The sequence below is a fragment of the Dendrobates tinctorius genome, unplaced genomic scaffold, assembly GCF_039654945.1.
Source record: "Dendrobates tinctorius isolate UK_male_01 unplaced genomic scaffold, ASM3965494v1 ptg000016l, whole genome shotgun sequence".
NCBI lineage: Eukaryota > Metazoa > Chordata > Amphibia > Anura > Dendrobatidae > Dendrobates > Dendrobates tinctorius.
Window position 1 is genome coordinate 11,387,766 of NW_027361684.1, and position 23,151 is coordinate 11,410,916.

The 23,151-nt window shown below is 45.8% G+C and overlaps 1 protein-coding gene across 1 annotated transcript in view; it reads left to right on the plus strand.

Moving 5' to 3' along the window:
* Nucleotides 1-14,731: 14,731 nt before the first annotated feature.
* LOC141080332 (protein ABHD15-like) overlaps nt 14,732-23,151 on the plus strand; it is a 45,229-nt gene continuing 36,809 nt past the window's right edge. Inside the window, exon 1 of the mRNA XM_073565468.1 lies at nt 14,732-15,612. Coding sequence (XP_073421569.1) covers nt 14,756-15,612 — 857 coding nt within the window. The 5' untranslated portion in view covers nt 14,732-14,755. The remainder of the gene's footprint in view (nt 15,613-23,151) is intronic.

Genomic DNA, 23,151 nt, shown 5'->3' on the forward strand with positions numbered 1-23,151 from the left:
AAATCCCCAAATAAATTCCAGTATCACCAGTCAAGTTGCAGTAATTTTGTTCCAATAATACCTTCGGGACAGATATTGCTAGTCAATGGCCAATGCAGTCATGTACCTTATTACCATCATCAGTGAAGCCAGGAATTGCTGGTAGCTGTAACCTGTGTATGGTCAGCTCAAAAGTCCTACAAAACAGTTTCCAAAGACGAGCGGAACCATCATATCAACAGTCTGCTAGTGGCAGGGAGATTTTAGGTAAAATCTAGCTGTTTGTGAGTTTAACACATTCCCTGCTTTGTGGCCAGTTATGAAGAAGGAGGCTGATGTGTTTTAGAATTTTGCTATGTTTGCCTTTTTTATTAGCTCATAAAATAAGAAAAGTAGCTGGGAAGTGAATGTAAGACATGTCTTTTAAGAAAGTATAGTAATGGTGAGTTTACTGCTGCATAAAAAGGCAGACTCTGGCTCGGACTCTGTTCTCACTTATGGACATGTCACTTACTGGACTTTCCACAGTCAGGCGTACTCACGAAATAATGTGTGTTTCCTGCTGCACAAAGAGGCAGATTCCAGGTTCGGTCTCTGTTCTCACTTTTGGACATGTCACTTACTGGAATTTCCGCAGTCAGACATACTGCTACATAAAGAGACAAATTCCGGACTTAGTCTCTGTTCTCACTTACGGACATGTTACTTACTGGACTTTCCCCAGATAGACGTACTCACATAATAATGTGAGATTCCTGCTGCATAAAGAGGCAGATTCTGTCACTGTTCTCACTTATATACATGTCACTTACTGGATTTTCCGCAGTCAGACATACTCACTGAATAATGTGAGTTTACTGCTGCATAAAAAGGCAGATGCTGGGCTCGGTCTCTGTTCTCACTTATGGACATGTCACTTACTGGACTTTCCATATTCAGACATGTTCACTCAATAATCTGAGATGCCTTCTGCATAAAGAGGCAGACTTTGGGCTCGGTCTCTGTTCTCACTTATGGACATGTCATTTCCTGGACTTTCCATAGACAGAGAGGTTATGGAGAAGGCTGATTTGTTTAGATTTTTGCTATGTGTGCCTGATCTATTTGCTCATAATATAAGGAAAGTAGCTAGGAAGTAAATGTAAGATTTGTCTTTAAGAAAGTATAGTAATGGGTGAAAATAATTCATAATTTTAATTATTTAGGCTTTAAGATCCAATTATTAAAAGTAGTGACTGTCAGTTTTGATAATTAGATGAAATAATAGATATGGTGAAAAGTAATCTTTAAGATAGTGGAAGTAACTCATTTTTAAGCTTCTAATTCTGTAATAGTTCTATTGCATGTTTTAATCATGAACATGTAAAGTTGATGAGTTACCATTAGTAATGAGCAAACTTGCTCGTCACTACTCGCTACTCTCCCGAGTATCACTGTACTCATTGTACTCGGCAAGCACCAAGCATTTCCGGCATTACTCGGCAAGAACTCTGGTCTCCACCCAGCTTTTTTGGCGGACTTTAGAGACCCAATCACAATGCAGAGATTGTCTGCTAGGCAATGAAATGCCTCAGCCATCTTTGTTGTGGTCGTGCAGTGATTGGCTGGCTGCACAGCATCATCAGGGGTATTAGAGATCGGACACCGCCCTGCTCGGCGCATTCAGCTCTGGATTTAGGAGTGTAGGGAGAGCTGCTGCCGAGATAGGGTCAGAATTGGCGATTTATTAGTCAGTGTGGGGTCTACCATTGTAAACTCCTCAAATCCAGATAAACCAACAGTCCTTCTAAGGACTAATTCCGGAATATATAGGTTCTAGTGTTAGGTAGGTATGGTAGTGTACGTCGCTCTATACACATCATTGCAAGGCCTGCAGGCACTGTATGTGTGCATATACATATCACTGCATACATCAAGAGGGTCCATTCCCTTCCTGTGTTTTGGTGCTTTTTGACAGTGCACAATACAGCCAGATCCTTTTCCTAGCACAGCGTGAAAATCGAGCAATTTTAAAGGGGTCTCAAACATTCCTTTTGAGTGCGCAGAGAAATATTTAATTTTTATGTGGAACGGTTGAGTAGATTTTTTTTTTCGTTTCTTACACAATTTCTTGACACTATTTTGCTGAATCCTCCCAAAAAATACATACAGGCCATATATTTTACAGTGAGGTATATCTGTGACACGCCTCATCCATCCGTCTGCTAAAAATTTTGGTCTTTTAGCCCTAAATTCAATTTTTTTTTCTGTCTCACTGTACTTATATACAGCACTATTTAACAAGAAAAACAACAAAAAACAGGCCACACATTTGTCGTAGTGGTATCTCCGTGCTAGCTGATATCTGTGCGTGCTCAAGTTTTGGCCAGTTTAGGCAGGTTTTCCTTTTTTTGTCCTGGGTGTCACAGTACTTATATACAGCACTAGTTAGCCCAAAAATACCGCAACGCTGTGTGGCCTAGAATACTTAGTAACAAATGCACAATCTGCCAAATGAATGCTGCCCGCTGTTAGCTGTGGCTCGCTATCCACGAGGTTTTCTTATGCAAATGGGAGGACACAGCATTCATAATTCTATCCACTGGCCTTCACAGAGGGATGGAGCATAAACAGTGCAGAGCATGCACACCAGTGAGTACCCCCATTTGCATTCATTTGGCAGATTGTGCATTTGTTACTAAGTATTCTAGGCCACAGTGTTGTCCGAGCAGCAACTTTTTATCTTCATTTTTGTGTCTTTTGTTTGGCAGAGAGCGCACTTCATCTGCTTGTTTTGCCAGCGGCTTTCAACCCAGCTGTGTTTGAATTTAGTGCCGGTGTGACATTTTCATTTCACTTATACACAGCACTAGTTAGCCCTAAAATAGTCATAGTGGTATCTCCGTGCCAGCTGATATCTGTGCGTGCTCAAAGTTTGGCCAGTTTAGGCCGGTTTTCCTTTTTTTCCTGGGTGTCACATTACTTTTAAACATCAATAGTTAGACCAAAAATAAAAAAAACAGGCCACACATTTTTCGTCGTGGTATCACCATGCCAGCTGATATCTGTGCGTGCTCAAAGTTTGGCCAGTTTAGGCCGGTTTTCCTTTTTTGTCCTGGGTGTCACAGTACTTATATACAGCACTAGTTAGCCAAAAAATAAAAAAATACAGGCCACACATTTTTCGTTGTGGTATCTCCCTAACAGGGCTCATTTATCAGTGCCAAAAATTTGGCCATTTTAGGCCTACACATTGTATTTTTTTTGCAGTCTGTTAAGATACTTATTAAATCTGATAAGGCAAAACACATTTTTACCTAAAGTCCAGATAGGTAAAAGTGTGGTTTTCCAGCACACGTATCACATACAAGTTGCTTCCCAAATCATCCTTTTGTAGTGAAAGTGTATAATATTCTAGTCCATTTACAATGGGCAAGGCACGTGGCAAGGGCCGAGGATGTGGGCAAGCTGAAACTGGCTCACCAAAAACACCCACATCTTCTCGCTGGACCTTAGTGTCCGAAGTCCTAGGGGACCGTGGCAAGACAGCACTATTGAAGCCTGAGCAGTGTGAAAAGGTTGTTGGTTGGATAGCAGATAATACTTCCAGTTACTTCCACCACCAGCACCCTGTCTTCAACATGGTCAAGACACAGTAGCCGTGAATCTGGACCACATATTCCTTACCCTGATCCTCCTTCCTCCCACCATGCTGAGTGCCCTGAGACAACTGATCCCACACTCGGACACTCCGAAGAACAGTTCAGTTTTCCATTTGGAGATTCGTGCCTCTCGCCCGGTCCACTTGAAGCGGGGCAAGATGATATTCCATGTAGCGATGCACAAATCTTTGAGCAGCCACGGTCACAAGGTGGACGATGATGAGACACAATTGCTGGAAAGTCAGGAGGAGGACCAGGGTGGGGAAGTGGAAGATGAGGTGGTGGATGATCTAGTAACTGACCTAACCAGGCAGGAGGACATGCAGAGCGAGGACAGCAGCACACAGGGGGAGGTAGGCGTCGCACCATTTCAGGCAGGAAGCAGTGGTGGTTGCAGACAGAAGGCATGCAACCATTCCTCATAACACCAACCTGATGGAAGTTGCCAGTCCAACTGTTAGGTCTTCCGGAGTCTGGTTATTTTTTAAAGACTCTGCCGATAACCCCAAACAGGCCATTTGCAACACCTGTCATGCCAGCTTCAGCAGGGGTAGCAAAACTACCAGCCTTACCACCACCAGTATGATCAGGCACTTGGCAGCAAAGCACCTGACTTTGTGGGCCCAACCCCATGCTGCAGCAACTGTCTGCGGGTGACACCACAGCTTCTTCCAGTGTTGTGCGTGCAAGCCAATCCCCTGTCCACGGTGCATGCGAAGATTCCTCCTGCCCTGCACCTGCCATTGCCCACAAATAGCACCATCAAGTACATCCACGTGCTTGTCCCAGCGCAGCCTTTAGTTGGCCATACCCCAGTCATTGGCATGTAAGAGGAAATACGCAGCCAATGCCCCACAGGCCACAGTACTCAATTCTCAAATTTCACGTCTGCTTGCAGTCAAAATGTTGCCTTTTAGGCTCGTGTAGACGAAAGCTTTCCGCAACCTAATGGCGGCGGCTGTCCCAAGGTACTCGGTCCCCAGCCGCCACTATTTCTCCCGCTGTGCCGTCCCGGCGTTACACAAGCACGTGTCCCACAACATTGCCTGTGCCCTCAACAATGCAGTTACTGGGAAAGTACACCTAACCATGGACATGTGGACAAGTGCTTGTGGCCAGGGATGGTACATCTCACTGACGGGACACTAGGTTAACATAGTGGAAGCCGGGACCCAGTCAGACCTTGGGATGAAACACGTCCTGACACCAAGGATTGCGGGCCCTACATCAATCAGGGTTGCCCCCACTGTGTACAGCTCCTGCTCCTCCTCCTCATGCTCTTCAGTCTCCATGTCCGAAATGAGTACGTCAGTCACAAGCTGGAAGCACTGCAGCACTGCCAAAGCAAAGCGGCAACAAGCTGTGTCACCAAGCTGCTTAGGTGACACACTGCACAATGCTGAAGAGTTGTTAACAGCTCTAAAAGAGCAGGCAGATGTGTGCCTGACACCGCTGAATCTCCAGCCTGGCATGCTTGTGTGTGACAATGGCAGGAACCTGATGACGGCTCTGAGGCGAGACGAACTGACACACGTACCATGCCTGGCCCATGTGCTGAATCTCGTTGTTCAACGTTTTCTAAAAAGCTATCCAGAGCTGCCGGATCTTCTGGTTAAAGTATGCTGCCTGTGTGCACATTTTTGAGAGTCAGCTACAGCTTCAACCGCCCTTGCCATGCTTCAGCAGTGATTGCAGATTCCGGCTCACTAACTGGTGTGTGATGTCTCCACGCATTGGAACTCAACACTGCATATGTTAGATAGGATTTGTGAGCAGAAGTGGGCAGTTGTTGAATACCAGCATCAACAAGGCCGTCGTTTTTCAGGTTTGACTCCACACGTAAGACCTCAGGAGTGGACATGGATGTCAAACTTTGAGGAGTCCACCAAGATGGTGAGCGTCGATGACGCCATAATTAGCGTCACCATCCCACTCAATTGCATTCTGAAAAGTTCTTTGCTCACAATGAAATAGGATGTATTGCAGGCAGAGTACGAAGACATGGATCAAGGAACCATACAGGGTGATTAAACGCAGCCCAGCCTCATGTCATCCCAACGTGGATTGGTTGACAATGAGGATGAGGAGGAGAAAGAACAGTAGCTACTTTCATGCGCTATAGACGGGACTACAACCACAACTGTCATACCATCTGTTCAGCATGGATGGCCTGAGGACAGGGAAGAAGAGGAAGAGGAGGAGCAGGACACCTTGGTCAGTCGTCCTCTTGGTGAGGACACGGAGAGCTTGCCTGTTACCAATCTGGCACGCATGGCTGACTTCATGTTGCGCTGCCTTTCCCGTGACCTTCGTATTGACAAAATATTGGATACTAGTCATTACTGGCTAGTGACACTTTTAGACCCATGCTACAAGGATAACTTTCAATCTCTTGTTCCAGAGGCAGACAGGTTGCAGAATTATTAAAAAAATTCCCATCTCAAAACGCTGGTGGTAGAGATAACAGTTCGTTGGCCAAACAAGCAGGACAGGCTAGAGAGACACATGTCCACTCCAGCAGAGGCAGGGGAACACTAGCAAAGTTCTGAAACAGTTTTCTAAGACCCTCCCAACACCCTGGCACTGAGGCGCCAGGTAATCTCACAAGGAATGCAATGTTTTCTAAGATGCTGAGGGAGTACCTTGCTCACTGTACCATCGTCCTCCATGATTCCTCTGTGCCTTTTAATTATTGGGTATCCAAGCTGGACACGAAGCATGAGCTGGCTCTCTACACCTTGGAGGTCCTGGCCTGCCTTGCGGCTAGCGTTTTGTCAGAGCGGGTTTTTAGTGTTGCTGGGGCATTATCACAGATAAGCGCATTCGCCTTTCAAAGGAAAATGCAAACAGGCTGACTCTTATAAAAATGAACAATGGATGGATTGGGCCTAACTTCTCGACACCACCAAATGATGACAGCAAAGCATAACCTCCAATGTAGTGTTTTTTTGGGAGGTGTATCCCCATGCACTTCTTCACAACCAAACATGGGTATACGTTTCCTGATTTTGGCTATTTGGTGTCCTTCTTCTCCTCATCCGCACGGTCCACCGCCACTTGAACACCAGGGTGAACATATTCAGTCATACTACGGCCACTCTATGTTTTGACAAGGGTGTTATGATGCCCATCACCAAAATACAAAAAATACGTACACCCCCAAGGGGAAATGTTTGCCAGCCTATACACTAAGTGTGTGGGCATTCCAAGTCTATGAGGCCCGCTCCTAGAAATTGGGCTTATTTTTTAATCAGGCCTTCCTCCAAGTCTCATCATCCACCACCACTACATCAAAAGGGTTTACGTGTTTTGTGCAGCTACAGCCAATGTTGAATTATTAACAAGGGTCGATGGTTATGCTGTGCGTAAAATACTTGTTCTGAAAAAGGTTGAGGTGTACCCCACAGGGGAAATGTTTGACAGCCCATACACTAAGTGTATGGGCATTCCAAGTCTATGAGACCTGTTCCTAGAAATTGGGCCTAATTTTTAATCAAGCCTTTCTTCAAGTCTCATCATCCACCACCACTAGATCAAAAGGGTTTACGTGTTCCGTGCAGCTACAGCCAGTGTCGAATTATTAACAAGGGTTGGTGGTTATGCTGTGCGTAAAATACTTGTTCTGAAAAAGGTTGAGGTGTACCCCACGGGAGAAATGATTGGCAACCCATACGCATTCCAAGTCTATGAGACCTGCTCCTAGAAATTGGGCCTATTTTCTAATCAAGCCTTCCTCCAAGTCTCATCATCCACCGCCATTAGATCAAAAGGATTTATGCGTTCTGTGCAGCTACAGCCAGTATCAAATTATAAACAAGGGTCGGTGGTTATGCTGTCCGTAAAATACTTGTTCTGAAAAAAGTTGAGGTGTACCCTCAGGGGAAATATTTGACAGCCCATACACTAAGTGTATGGGCATTCCAAGTCTATGAGACCCGCTCCTAGAAATTGGGCTTATTTTGTGGTCAGGCCTTCCTCCAAGTCTCATCATCCACCGCCACTAGATCAAAAGGGTTTACGTGTTCCGTGCAGCTACAGCCAGTGTCGAATTATTAACAAGGGTCGGTGGTTATGCTGTCCGTAAAATACTTGTTCTGAAAAAGGTTGAGGTGTACCCCCAGGGGAAATGTTTGACAGCCCATTAGTGTATGGGCATTCCAAATCTATGAGACCTGCTCCTAGAAATTGGGCTTATTTTTTAGTCAGGCCTTCCTCCAAGTCTCATCATCCACCGCCACTAGATCAAAAGGGTTTACGTGTTCCGTGCAGCTACAGCCAGGGTCAAATTATTAACAAGGGTCCGTGGTTATGCTGTCCGTAAAATACTTGTTCTGAAAAAGGTTGAGGTGTACCCCCAGGGGAAATGTTTGACAGCCCATTAGTGTATGGGCATTCCAAATCTATGAGACCTGCTTCTAGAAATTGGGCTTATTTTTTAGTCAGGCCTTCCTCCAAGTCTCATCATCCACCGCCACTAGATCAAAAGGGTTTACGTGTTCCGTGCAGCTACAGCCAGGGTCGAATTATTAACAAGGGTCGGTGGTTATGCTGTCCGTAAAATACTTGTTCTGAAAAAGGTTGAGGTGTACCCCCAGGGGAAATGTTTGACAGCCCATTAGTGTATGGGCATTCCAAGTCTATGAGACCTGCTCCTAGAAATTGGGCCTATTTTTTAATCAGGCCTTCCTCCAAGTCTCATCATCCACCGCCACTAGATCAACAGGATTAACGTGTTCCGTGCTGCTACAGTCAGTGTCAGATTCCGAACAAGGGTGTGTGGTTTTGCTGCTTGCAAAATACTTGTCATGGAAAAGGTTGAGGTGTACCCCACAGGGGAAATGTTTGCAGCCCATACACTTAGTGTATGGGCATTACAAGTCTAGTAGACCTGCTACTTTTTAATGGGACATTTTTGGTTAAGAGGCCCTCCTCCATGTTTCTTCCAAGGGGGGATTGGGGTTATTGCGGTGCATATGACTTGGTAGCAGGGCAGGCCTTGCAGTCAATGCATAAGAAAACAGAATGGGATTACAAAATTAATAATTTGAAGTGGATTTTCCTGGGCCCATCCAGTACCTTGGGTTCAAAGGCATATTGGGGTGAATGTGACTTGGCAGCAGGGCAGGCCTTGCAGTCAATGCATAAGAAAAGAGATTGGTATTACGAAATGAATAATGTGAAGTGGATTTTCCGGTGCCCATCCAATACGTGGCTTGAAAAGCTTATTGGGGTGCATGTAACTTTGGGGCAAGCCAGGCCTTGCATTCAATACAACATTTTTTCGGGAAGTCCTCCTGGACCTCTTGTGAAAGGGATATTGGGGTGCGTCGTAATTCTTGGCAGCCCATCCACTCACTGCTTAGGCAATAACAGTTTAATAACAGTTTAGGAGACCCACTGTTTAATAATGGCCCTTTAAGAAGATTAATGCCGCCTGATGCCCCTGTAAAAATAGGCTCTGTGACTTTAAGAGTCCCTCCTTCATAAATGAAACAAGATGGGTCTGCTTATGTGTCACACACCACATGGTCAGCTGGGATTGTTAAATGTTACAATGACATTTCCCAGTGAATACATTTGCATTGGTTGAAAGCAATGTTAAAGTTAAAAAATGCTTCAAAAGTGCTGCGTCTGAACATAGCCCAAGTTGTGGAGGAACATTTTGGTCTGGGGCTATTTATTTTGCCTTATATACAAGTCATTAACCTGGAAAGGATGTACCTTAACATACTGTATTTCCCATCAAAATCCGTTTTGGTTTAGTTTTGGTATGCTTTTTGGTGCTCGAGTCTCCCATAGACTTAAATTGGGCTTGTTGTTCTGTCCGAGTACCCGAGTATTCCAATTTGCTCGACCCGAGCAATGAGCACCCGAGCATTTTAGTGCTTGCTCATCACTAACCCTTACGTCATTTTTACCCAACATCTTTTTGATTCTGTATTTAAGTTTAAGTCAAGACTCAGCTGCCTTTACAGTGCGTTGAGCAAAGGCCTCTTCTGCTCTAATTTTGTGAAAATTGAAATCGTGGATCTTTGTATGTTGGCTGCAGCGGCATGCTCACAACTACAGCACGCATCATGGCTGGGCTGCAGCCAATCACTAATCGAAGCAGCTCTTATGTGGAGCTGCTGAGCTCCATAGTTGGCTGCATCACTGCTGCAGCCAAAATAAAGAAATGATAGCAACTATGGAGATGCGGCGTTGAACTCGAGTAGGGTGAGTACTATCTGTCTTTGTTAATGTAAATGACAGTAATTGTTTGGGGACCACTTTTTTAATGTTTAAAACCTCTTTAAATAAGTAATTAGAAATGTCACTTGTTTTTTATGAAAAAGGCATACAGATCCAGTGGGGAAAATAAGTATTTGATACACTGCCGATTTTGCACGTTTTCCCACCTGCTTGTGATTGATTGACAGAACGTGTTCCTGTCTCCCTGCTTCCCCCTGTTGCCCCCCTTTTCCGGGTTCTGGGGGGTTTTCTTGTTTTTAATTTCCCTTTTTTTATTTTTTGTTTTTAACATGTAATTTTCTTCTTATTTCAGTCTGCAGTGGGACCTCTGATTCCTTTCTTGGACACGTCTTATTTTCTTCGGCTGTTTTGCCTGATAAAATCTTTGTATTTTATATGTTCATATGCTAGTATATACACATTGTTGTTACCTTGTGATTAAAAGATTCCTCATAGACACGTAATAAATTAATAGCACTCCCTTATACATCTCGTTGATGACACAGTGGTTGTGCGCGTGTGCTCTGCGCTCCCCTGCCATTAGCAATCAGAGGGGCGTCTCTTAGCCTTCCTCCGGACGCTCGGGGACCTTTCCTTCTCCATGCGTGTGCTCAGTAATGTGTGACGCTTCCCCTGCATTTGCGGTGACTCGGGATGTGCAGTGCGCTCGCGCCGTTTAAATCACTGTGATTGGTCCACTAGGTATCATGTAACTCGTCACATGGGTCTAAAAGGTCCTGCTCATACCCCCTTTGCACTTCCCTTGATAAAGCGTGGTCGTTGACACGCGAAACGCGCGTCGGAGTTCTCCTACACCTGGCCCAGGGTTCTTCTCGCCCCTGCCCTCAGTAAGCTCTCACCCCCCCTCACTTTCTGACTACTTTGAACAGATCATCTGACTATCTTTATGTATAGCGCTTTGGAGTGTCGCTGTGTGCCGCTCTCTCCCGGCGCGCCGCTCTCTCCCGCCTTCTGTCTTCTGGCAGTGACATACAGGGGGCGCGATGACGTGGATAGCACGCGCCCTCTGCCTGAGTCACTGAAGAGCTGGTAACGCTCAGGAGCAGCTGTCAGCAACGGAGGTGAGTATATAGTGTTTTGTTTTTTTTTTGTAATTCCAGCAGGGGCAGCAGCAACATGGCCAATAAATCATGCATTGGGGCCACTATTATGGTACTCACTGTGCAGCATTTATGGTGGCATATGTTGTGCAGCATTACGGTACCGGTATTTGGGCCACCATTATTCACTGTGCAGCATTTATGGGGGCATATGTTGTGCAGCATTACGGTATTTGGGCCAGCATTATTCACTGTGCAGCATTTATGGGGGCATATGTTGTGCAGCATTACGGTATTTGGGCCACCATTATTCACTGTGCAGCATTTATTCTTATCTATTTTTATTTTTGAAATTTACCAGTATCTTCGGCAATTCCCACCCTAGACTTATACTCGAGTCAATAAGTTTTCCCAGGTTTTTGAGGCAAAATTAGGGGGGTCGGCTTATACTCGGATCGACTTATACTCGAGTATATACGGTAATAGACAGGTGTCTTTTATATACAGTAGGTAATGAGTTTGAACAGGTGCAATTAATACAGGTAATGAGTGCAGAGTAGGAGGGCTTATGAAGGAAGACTAACAAGACTGTCAGAACAAGAATTCTTGCTGGTTCGTAGGTGATCAAATACTTATTTAATGCAATAAAATGCAATTTAACTATTTAACAATCATGCAATGTGATTTTCTGATTTTTATTTTTAGATTCTGTACAGTTGAAGTGTACCTACGATAAAAATTACCTACGATAAAAATTACAGACCTCTCCATTCTTTGTAAATGGGGAAATTTGCAAAATCGGGAGTGTATCAAATACTTATTTTCTCCACTGTATGAGTGCATTTACTGAACATAGCGTGAAGGCAACTGAAGGGTTCGGGAGAGATGGGTACCATCTACTCATTGGGAGAGAGTTATCAAAAACAGTAAAAAAAAAAAACATTTGAGTTGCTCAAAGTAACAAGAGTACTTCTTTCATTTTCAAAATATCTTAGAAATTATAAATCTTCTTTAAAGATTATTTTAATCATTTATAACATTTGTACAGATTGGCCACCATTCCATTGGCTTGTATCAGTAACATTCCTACATCAATCTGCAAATGAGTGTCACCTAAACCATGTTGTCCCGCCCCCGGAAGAATCAGGGTGAAATGCGTGTCGAGGTGGATGGACGTGATACCTGGTTCCATTCTGGCTGCTGACATAATTCTAAAAGGAGTGCTTTCTATTCTAATTGTTTACTCCAGCCTGCAGCAAGTATATTATTAGATGCAGAATATTTATGTTAGAATGAGTTTCTTTCCTCTTCTCAGTAGGGACACAGGTGCCTTCCTGCGCTACTCCGGTCCCTGCTGCATCTGCTTCCTCCCAGAACCTGCGCATGGCACGCAGGTCTCCTGCGAGTGTGCTTAGTGTGCATGCATGCTCCCTACCTCTTAAAAAGGTAGGGAACGAGACATATGATATTTAAGGCACCCTTCCCTATTGGGAAATACCTTAGCAACATTAGTACCAGTGTGCTATCCTGCTACCTAGTTTTAAGGTTGTATAAGGAACCTGTTCTGTCTAACCATCCACAGGTTCTCCTGTTAATCAGTTCCTAACTAGTTCTACTTCCGTGCCCATTTGGGGGTCAGCTGCTGTGGCTCCAGGGTCTATCCTGGAGTAGCATCTGGCGTCCACCTGGGTTCAAGTCTAACTACACCATCAGGGGCTCTAGTGAAGAACCAGGTGGTCGCTTAGTTAAGTCCTTCCAGGCTCTCCCCAGACCATGGCACAGTGGTTCCACAACCACGTCATTAATAATTTATACATCTTATATCAGTATGGATTATCAATTGTCATATATTGTATGGCTGAAACTGCCCCAAACTTGACTTCTTCTCCTGCATAGGTTATTATATAGTTACCAGCGGTTTGCTGCATCCCCTTAGTGAGGAACCTTTTTACCTTAACCCCTCAAGGACTGAGCCACTCTGTGTCATGATCTATGCTGGATTATGACAGATAAAAGCACTAGTAACCTTTTTTTTTCCTTAAGCTGGTGGTTTTAGTTCTAGTTTTGCCCCCGGTGGCCGTTAGGGTCATTGCACTTGATGTTTTCTTTGCTTTGCCTTTGCCCCCGGTGGTCACTGGGATTATAGCAGCTTTTGGCCCCTGATTAATTGACCATTCCCTTTTCCTACATAGTGCACATGGTCTATGAGCAGGTGTTGGTGATATTGCTCATTTCCAACCAAGACTGGTGAAGGAAGGAACTACAGAGAGCAGCTCAGGGGAGCTCTGGTGTAAAGTCTGGTGAAGGAAGGAATTACAGAGAGTTGTTCCTTGCAGCTCTGACAAAGCTTGAAGAAGTAGCAGCTATTCTGCAGGAAAGCTGCATTCTGGTGGTGGACTCTGTTGCTGGGAGCAATAGCAACAGAGCAAAGCTAAGTGGTGTTTCCCTGTTTGTATTTTTTCCTGGTGTGTATTAGTACAGTGGTGGGGCCAGTGTCTGCACCACCCAGCTCCCTAGCAAGGGATAGGTGTAGGGTGTGCTAGGGTGACAGGTTCCGGCTCGGCAACAGGTGATGAGCCTATATAGGGAACGTTAGGAGTGTGAGGGACACTGACTCAGGGGAGTGCAGGAGGTCTCCACGTCCCCGCTCCCTATCGCAGGGCCCACCACAGTAACTGTTTCCTGTTATGAATGAGTCACCGGAGGAGGAAAAAACAAAAATGCAAGCTAAGTCCAGAAAACCGGAGAGGTTGGTAGCTAGCGGATTGCAGACCCCTGATCCTATTCACAACAACTAACAGTAGCCATGGAGCGTTCCTACGGTGGTCCTAGATGTCTCTTCACAGCCGGAGAACTAAATAAGCCTAAAGAAAGAAAGGGGAAATCTAAACTGCCCCAGAGCAGACCCCAAAGCAATAGACAGGCTGGAACTGCTCAATCTTCTGATAGTGACCACAGCAGGGTACTATACATCCGCCTCCTATTCAAATCAATAGGACACCGAGGGCAGCTGATTGGTGGGGTGCCGGATGTCTGACCGATCAGACATTCAAGACCTATCCTAAGGTGTATCCTAAAGTAGTGGACAACCTCTTTAATGTTGCACTATTATAAGGATATTAAATTAATAAAGGTGAATTTATGTACTTGTATGTACACTTTTTTATTTTTGAGATTTACTTATTTACTTTTTCTCAGGTAACAGTTTTTGGACTTATAAAGTGATGTGCTGTCCTTTTTTTTCCACTTATTTTTGATGACTGCTTGGAATGATAGTTTAACAGCAGCTGGTTCAAGAGAGAATAAATATACAAAAGCATGGTAAAGTGTAGGTGACAGCAAGTCTGTGCAAATGAAAAGAACTTCGAAAAATGAAGCGAAGTAGAACTTTCTCTTTCTGATACCAAAGTCTGTTGCAATCTGAGAGGAAAACTAAGCACTCGAGAACTGATTTCACGACTGTTTCCTTTTGATATTACATTTAATGCCATATTATTACACATATGATAAATGAACTTCGTATAGAATTTCCGGTTCAAATAAAATTGTATTTTCCTGTCCTTTAGTAGTCCTAGTAGGTCACAGTCCAGCAGATCATTGGCACAAAGGAGGATGCACTGTAGCTGCAGGCTTCACTTAAACACAAACATGAATCACTGTTCAAACACTTTTGTAAAAGAATAGCTCAACCTTTACAAAACCTCAAAGTCAGGAGTCCAGGACTTGAATAAATAGAACATTAGCTAAGTAGAAGCAGTAGAAAAATGTTTGTGTTGATGAAAGGTTCAAGGACAACTAATCAGGAAGAGGCAGCTCAGAAACATCACCAAAGGAGTCATAGTCATGTTTTCGATGCAAAGTGTGTGGTGGGTGATCTGGTCCCGGATAAGTATTCTTATAGGTTCTGTTTTCAAGGTCAAGATTTGGTGTACAAAGCAGAAACAAGAACACACTGGAGAAACCGAAGAAGATGATCGCTTTGGAGATGATTTTAGAGACTCTTGGGTACCTTTTGCAGAAGGACACCAGCTTATTTGCAAGCAATCAGCTCTTGCTCGTTGGCTGCTTAAAGATATTCAGCGCTTAGTGCTGGAGCCAACACGTTGGTGGTGGAGACAGTGGTCGAACCTTCAGACTCTTATTCAAAACTTCCTTCCACCGGATAATCCTTTGGAGCTAGCCAGAGAAAATCTACAGCTCACAGATGGCGGGATCATTGCTTTGGACTGGGTGGTGGGACCAAGACAAAGTCTAAAAACAAGAAGGGGCACAAACATCACGGATAATCCACCATTACTCCTGGTAATTCCAAACCCTTTTGGAAAGTTAACTAGAAATGTTCAGCATTTTTGTCTGCTGGCATTAGGAAAAGGTTACTATCCAGTCATATTTAACCGACGAGGACAAAATGATTGTCCCCTGACAACACTTCGACTACAGGATTTTGGGGAACCTGGAGATCTCAAAGAAGCTGTAAATTATGTTTGTTTTAGGCACCCGAGTTCCATGCTCTATGCTGTCAGTGAAGGACTTGGGTCTGGACTGCTGCTTTCTTATTTGGGAGAATGTGGCTCATCCAGTTACATGACAGCTGTTTCCTGCATTTCACCAGTTTTCCGCTGCCAGGAGTGGTTTGAAACCAGGATACCATGGTTTTATGAATGGCCTCTGCTGCTTTATCAAAAAGTCATTCTTAGCAGGTAATACAAATCACAGACTAATATGTGATATGCATATGGGTTATGTTAGTACTATGTTACACAGTAGTTGAGACAATTTTCATTTCTGAAGTGCCTTTAAATATTTAAAAGAGGTTTTTGTACAAAAAAAATATGCATGTCTTCACAGCTCAAGCGCGATGCTCTTTTTTAGTTCACAATAGGTCAGTATGTAATTGCCTGCAGCATTCATGTGCCATGCTATTGGCATCACTGCTCAATGATAGGAGCCATGATGGCAGTAGTATGTCACATGACCAGAGAGGCTACCAATTTGCTGCAGTGGTCATGTGTCAACCGGAAAGACCGTGGAGTAGCACAGGAAGAGCACTGCATGGGAAAGAAATTGTAAATATAATTTATTTTTTAAATAGTAACTATTAGAGTTGAGCGACTTTTGGTTTTTTAGGGTCGCGTTTCGTTTCGTGAAACCCGACTTTTCCAAAAGTCGGGTCGAGCAAGATCGTCCGATTATAGGGAAAAGTCGGGGTCGTCCCGAAACACGAAACCCAATGTAAGTCAATGGGGAATAAAAGTCGTCAGTGAGAGGAGGACAGGAAATACACCAACAGTGCCCATTTGAATGCCAAAAGCATCAATTCTTCTTACTTAAGCTTGTCAACCTTAATTAACTTCATAATACAAGTTACGCACTGAAAAATGGGGGTTATTTGGCTACAGTTGTGGGGGGGAGGGCTGGCTCCAGGTTTTCATGTGCCCTGGGCGAAAGAGCGCCCCTTTAACACATACCACAACTCATCATGCTCCGATACGGCAGAGAAATAGCGGTATAGTACAATGAAAAATACTTCACTTTTTACATCTCATGACGAGGCCCATCTATTTCTCCATACAGAATCATTGGTCCCATATAATGTTTGAAACAGTATATGATGAGCTCCACATAATGCTACAGTATATGTTGGTCCCCATGGATGAAGCTCCACTGTCTTATGGGCCCAAATAATGCTCCAAACATAAGGGGCCCCATTTCTAATGCTCTAGTGTATAATGGGCCCTGTAAATGCTGCTCCAGTGTCTGATGTCCACCTTTGGAATGTTCCAGTGTATGGTGGGCCCCATCTATCATTCTCCAGAGTATAGTGCTCCCCAAAAATTGCTGTCCCAACATTGAAAACAATCAAATAAGTCTCCTCGCTAGGGAATCCCTGTACTTGTCTGGACTCCTCGTCGTCCCCATCTTCCATCTCACTGCACAGTATTTCAACTTTGCAAGTGCTGTGATCCTGAGCAAGCAGGGGGGGCCCACTCGTTGGCGACGGCACTGGCACAGGGCCCCTGATAGTACGGTGGTGTGTCTGATGGCGGGTGGGCCGAACCTGCACTTTCATCTGCAGCTTCCTCTTTGTCACCGTGTAAGATGAAACTGTATATGGGAAGGGTAACCTGAGTTTCATCAGGGTCAGATTCAGGCCGTGTAGCGTGCGAGGGGAATGTAGTGGTCTGGGTCAATGTACCAGCAGATTCATCGAGCAGTGGCTGGGCATCAGTGCACTTGTGTCGCCCCCAGGAGTACAGTCGCCACAGTGGCATTACCTTCTTCCTAGGGAGTGTGATGTCATGCTTGGGAGCAACGAACGATCTCTCTAGCAGGTTAACTGATTGGGCGGCGTTATTCCCACGAGTCATGACCCTCCAAACAGCGTTCATGAAGGCAAAGTGTTTGTTTTACGTGGGCAGTATGGTTGCAAAGCTGAACCTTAAAGGAATGTCCAGAAGGGCACCACCAGGAGTGGAGCCTACGGTTAAATTCGACTCCACCTGGGAAACCTCAACCATGCCAGCTACAGAACAGATGCACACATTGCAAGCTTAATTCCGTTAACGAACGAGACTCCGTCATGCCCCGCGGTCCGAGTCCGGCTTACTAGAGGGACACGTGAGGCTCTAGCACATGAGATTGGCCAATAACTGGTGTGTCATGCCCTTACATGTCCGTGGCTGCATGTGCGCTACACTGAAAAGGCCAGCGTTAGTCGCTTACAGGTGCAGATAACCCGCTGAACAACGTTAGTGATGGGGATCACTGATTACAATTATTACCCGCGAACAATGATTTCCCAGTAAGTGCAGGTCAACCGCAGTTCCGGAATTAGGCCTAACCGTCATTCCTGAAAAAATGAAAAACTTACGTGTGCAAACCACAGGTGCTGTAGCTTGCTTAACAGCTCGCCAGCCGTTCTCACGCCCAGTATGGATTACACATTACACGTGATTGCACAAAGGTGAGAAAGGGTACCGTATCCCCAGATAACATGTATGGATAGCGTACACATTCAAAATATATGTCTATACATCAGGAGGCAGGCTCAGACGGTGTTAGGCCCAGTATGGATTGCACGTGATTGCACAAAGGTTAGAAAGGGTACCGTATCCCCAGATAACATGTATGGATAGCGTACACATTCAAAATATATGTCTATACATCAGGAGGCAGGCTCAGACGGTGTTAGGCCCAGTATGGATTGCACGTGATTGCACAAAGGTTAGAAATGGTACCGTATCCCCAGATAACATGTATGGATAGCATACACATTCAAAATATATGTCTATACATCAGGAGGCAGGCTCAGACGGTGTTAGGCCCAGTATGGATTGCACGTGATTGCACAAAGGTTAGAAAGGGTACCGTATCCCCAGATAACATGTATGGATAGCGTATACATTCAAAATATATGTCTATACATCAGGAGGTAGGCTCAGACGGTGTTAGGCCCAGTATGGATTGCACGTGATTGCACAAAGGTTAGAAAGGGTACCGTATCCCCAGATAACATGTATGGATAGCGTACACATTCAAAATATACACTCACTGGCCACTTTATTAGGTACACCATGCTAGTAAGGGGTTGGACCCCCTTTTGCCTTCAAAACTGCCTCAATTCTTCGTGGCAGAGATTCAACAAGGTGCTGGAAGCATTCCTCAGAGATTTTGGACCATATTGACATGATGGCATCACACAGTTGGCGCAGATTTGTCGGCTGCACATCCCTGATGCGAATCTCCCGTTCCACCACATCCCAAAGATGCTCTATTGGATTGAGATCTGGTGACTGAGGAGGCCATTTGAGTACAGTGAACTCATTGTCATGTTCAAGAAACCAATCTGAGATGATTCGAGCTTTATGACATGGCGCATTATCCTGCTGAAAGTAGCCATCAGATGTTGGGTACATTGTGGTCATAAAGGGATGGACATGGTCAGCAACAATACTCAGGTAGGCTGTGGCGTTGCAACGATGCTCAATTGGTACCAAGGGGCCCAAAGAGTGCCAAGAAAAAAATTCCCCACACCATGACACCACCACCACCAGCCTGAACCGTTGATACAAGGCAGGATGGATCCATGCTTTCATGTTGTTTACGCCAAATTCTGACCCTACCATCCGAATGTCGCAGCAGAAATCGAGACTCATCAGACCAGGCAAAGTTTTTCCAATCTTCTACTGTCCAATTTCGATGAGCTTGTGCAAATTGTAGCCTCAGTTTCCTGTTCTTAGCTGAGAGGAGTGGTACCCAGTGTGGTCTTCTGCTGCTGTAGCCCATCTGCCTCAAAGTTCGACGCACTGTGCGTTCAGAGATGCTCTTCTGCCTACCTTGGTTGTAACGGGTGGCAATTTGAGTCACTGTTGCCTTTCTATCAGCTCGAACCAGTCTGCCCATTCTCCTCTGACCTCTGGCATCAACAAGGCATTTCCGGCCACAGAACTGCCGCTCACTGGATTTTTTTTCTTTTTCTGACCATTCTCTGTAAACCCTAGAGATGGTTGTGCGTGAAAATCCCAGAAGATCAGCAGTTTCTGAAATACTCAGACCAGCCCTTCTGGCACCAACAATCATGCCACGTTCAAAGGCACTCAAATCACCTTTCTTCCCCATACTGATGCTCGGTTTGAACTGCAGGAGATTGTCTTGACCATGTCTGCATGCCTAAATGCACTGAGTTGCCGCCATGTGATTGGCTGATTAGAAATTAAGTCTTAACACACAGTTGGACAGGTGTACCTAATAAAGTGGCCAGTGAGTGTATGTCTATACATCAGTCGGGTATCTAGGGGGGGGCAGCCGGGGCAGTTGCCCCGGGCGCAGCCAGCAGGGGGGCGCAGTCGGGCCGCCTAATGCAGCGGTCCGCAGTGTCCTCCCTGGCGGCTGCGTTCTGCCGCCCCCCGCCTGAGAGTCGACGCTTCTCTGTGTCAGCTGTCAAGCTGACAGCCGGCGCAGAGAAGGAGGCCGTGCCGGCTCCCAGGGAGCAATTGTACTGGCGTCTATACAGACGCCAGTACAAATGAAGCTCTGACCGCCGGGCCAGAGCGACGTCAGCAGCGTGATCAGGTCATGTGATCACGCTGCTGACATCACTCCCCGGCGCCCAAAGCAAACGCTGGTGGTAAGTGTGCTCCTCTGTGGAGCTGAAGAACCACCGAAGATGGGAGATGAGGGGGAATTAATGAGTGGAGATGGGGGGGATTTGTAGAGGGGATGGCGGTTAATGTGTGGGGGTATTTAGAGTGGGGATGGGAGTTAATGAGTGGGGATGGGGGTTAATGTGTGTGGGGGTTAATGAGTGGGGATGCCATGGTGTTAATGTGTGGGGGGATTTGGAGTGGAGATGGGGGTTATTTAATGTGATGGGGGTTAATGAGTGGGGATTGGGTTAATGTGTGCGCGGGTTAATGAATGGGGATGGGGATTAATGTGTGGGGGCGTTAATGAGTGGGGATGGGGGTTAATGAGTGGGGATGGGGGTTAATGTGTGTGGGGGTTAATGAGTGGGGATGCCATGGTGTTAATGTGTGGGGGGATTTGGAGTGGAGATGGGGGTTATTTAATGTGATGGGGGTTAATGAGTGGGGATTGGGTTAATGTGTGCGGGGGTTAATGGATGGGGATTAATGTGTGGGGGTGTTAATGAGTGGGGATGGGGGTTAATGTATGGGGTATTTGGAGTGCAGATGGTTATTTAATGTGTGGGGGGATTTGGAGTGGTGATGGGGTTAATGAGTGGGGATTGGGTTAATGTGTGCGGGGGTTAATGAATGGGGATGGGGGTTAATGTATGGGGACGTTAATGAGTGGGGTTGGGGTTAATGTGTGGGGGTATTTGGAGTGCTGATGGGGGTTAATGAGTGGGGATTGGGTTAATGTGTGGGGGGATTTGGAGTGGGGATGGGGGTTATTTAATGTGTGGGGGGGATTTGGAATGGGGATGGGGGGATTTAATGTGTGGGGAGATTTGAGGACACAAAATAAAGAGTATGTATGAGGAAACAGTATGGGGGATTGGTGCAGACAGTATGGGGAGCGAATGGGTTAATGTATGTGTGCAGACACAGTATGGGGAGTCGGGGTATGTGTGAGCAGACAGTATAGAGAGTGAGGGGGTAAATATATGAGGAGACAGTATGGTGAACAGGTGGGATGCTAGAGGGGAATAGTGTGAGGTGACAGTATATTGCAGATATTTTTATTTAGGGGCATTATAATGACTCTTCTATCTTTAAGGGCATCGTGTGGAGATTTGCTGCAGAAGACCGGAGAAGATGGAAGTCTGCAGAGACGAGATGTGGATGAGAAAACTCATCATGGGGTCTAGAAGAAAAGGTGACTGACTGCAGAGACGACGTCATCTATAAGGTACCTGGATGTAAATGTTATTTGTGATACTGACTAATTCTCATGTTTTTATTTGTTAGGAACATTACAGGGGTTGTCCAGGTTTGTGCTGAGTCTGCAGTCATTCTAGGTGACTGCAGACGTCTGAATTCTCACAGTGCCCACTGAACGCTGTTAGGATTCTCTCGTGCCGGTAATTTACATACATGCGGTCACATGCTGACTAGACATGTGTGGCCTCACTCAATGAAAATGAACGGAGCGAGGCCGGGCACGTCTAGTCGGAATGTGGCCAGAAGTATATAAATCACATACTTGTGCTGACATGACGGTACATCAGCAAGGGAGAATCCTAAAAGTGTGCAGTGCATTCGTTGTGAGAATTCAGAAACTGCAATGTCAGGATTCAGCTCTGCAGGTTCCAGTAGTCATCACACGGACACTTCACTCATATGAGATTTTCATAGTTATGGTCCTGTGATAACGAGCTTCTCTTCCTGCTTCTCTCAGTTTTTTACTGAACATTGAGAGCATTAGGAGGAGCAGCTCGTGGGTACATAGGTAAGTGTGCAAGTCGCATATGTACTTGGGGGGGGGGCGCCGAACCGAATTCTTGCCCCGGGTGCCAGAAAGCCTAGATACGCCTCTGCTATACATCAGGAGGCAGGCTCAGACGGTGTTAGGCCCAGTATGGATTGCACGTGATTGCACAAAGGTTAGAAAGGGTACCGTATCCCCAGATAACATGTATGGATAGCGTACACATTCAAAATATATGTCTATACATCAGGAGGCAGGCTCAAATGGTGTCAGGCACAGTATGGATTTGACGACCCAGACTACACAGCGGAGGAGCAGGGAGAGGTAAAGATTGCAAATGCTGGGGCCCTGCCCAAGCAAGGGGGGCCCACTCATGGGCGTCGGTACTGGCACTGGGCCCCTCATAGTACGGCGGTGTGTCTGACGGCGGGTGTGCATCACCACCGTCAGAGACACTTGATTGCACTATGAGGGACCCTGTGCCAGTGCCCGCGCCCAAGAGTCGGCCTACCCACCTGTCCAGGGCAACGGCACTCGCACGGTGTCGTGCGCTAGGTGGTGACCCCGGCCATGGGGGGGGAGGCAGCACAGTTAGGGAGTTTTTGAAAGTGGCATATGTTGATGTTGGACATTCAGCTGATGCAAAAGGCGAAATAGGTCAAGTCCCAGGAAGAGGTGGACCAAAGCAAGCCATTTTTCTGTCACCCTATGTGTCATCAGGGGAAGGTGGGACAAAATCCTTGGAAACCCATGCATGGTTCATTTTAATGAAGGTTAGATCATCCACATTTTGGGTTGACAGACGGGTCCTTTTTTCTGTCAGGATTGATCCAGCTGCACTGAAGACTCTTTCCGATAGCACACTTGCAGCTGGGCAAGCGAGCTCCTGTAAGGCATATTGTGCCAATTCAGGCCAGGTGTCCAGTTTAGCGGCCCAATAGTCAAAGGGGAATGACCTGTGTGGGAGAACATCGATATGGGAGGAAAAGTAGTTTGTAACCATAGTTGACAACTGCTGTCTCCTGTCACTTTCCATCGATGCAGTATTACCAGTTGTGTGAGCGGTACTTGAAAAATCAGTGCAATGTCGATAATGAGGCGGTGGTTGGGAAGGTGGAGCAATCGCTGCAGCTTCTTCATACGAACGGAGTGTACAGGCGACCGGCGGATGTGCGCGCACAGTCTTCGCACCTTCTGGAGCAGGGCTGTTAACTCCGGATAATTTTTGAGGAAGCACTGCACCACCAGGTTCAAGGTGTGAGTCAAGCAAGGTATGTGGCTGAGTTTTGAAAGGGCTATGGCTGCCACAAAATTACGGCCGTTATCACTAACTACCTTGCCTGCCT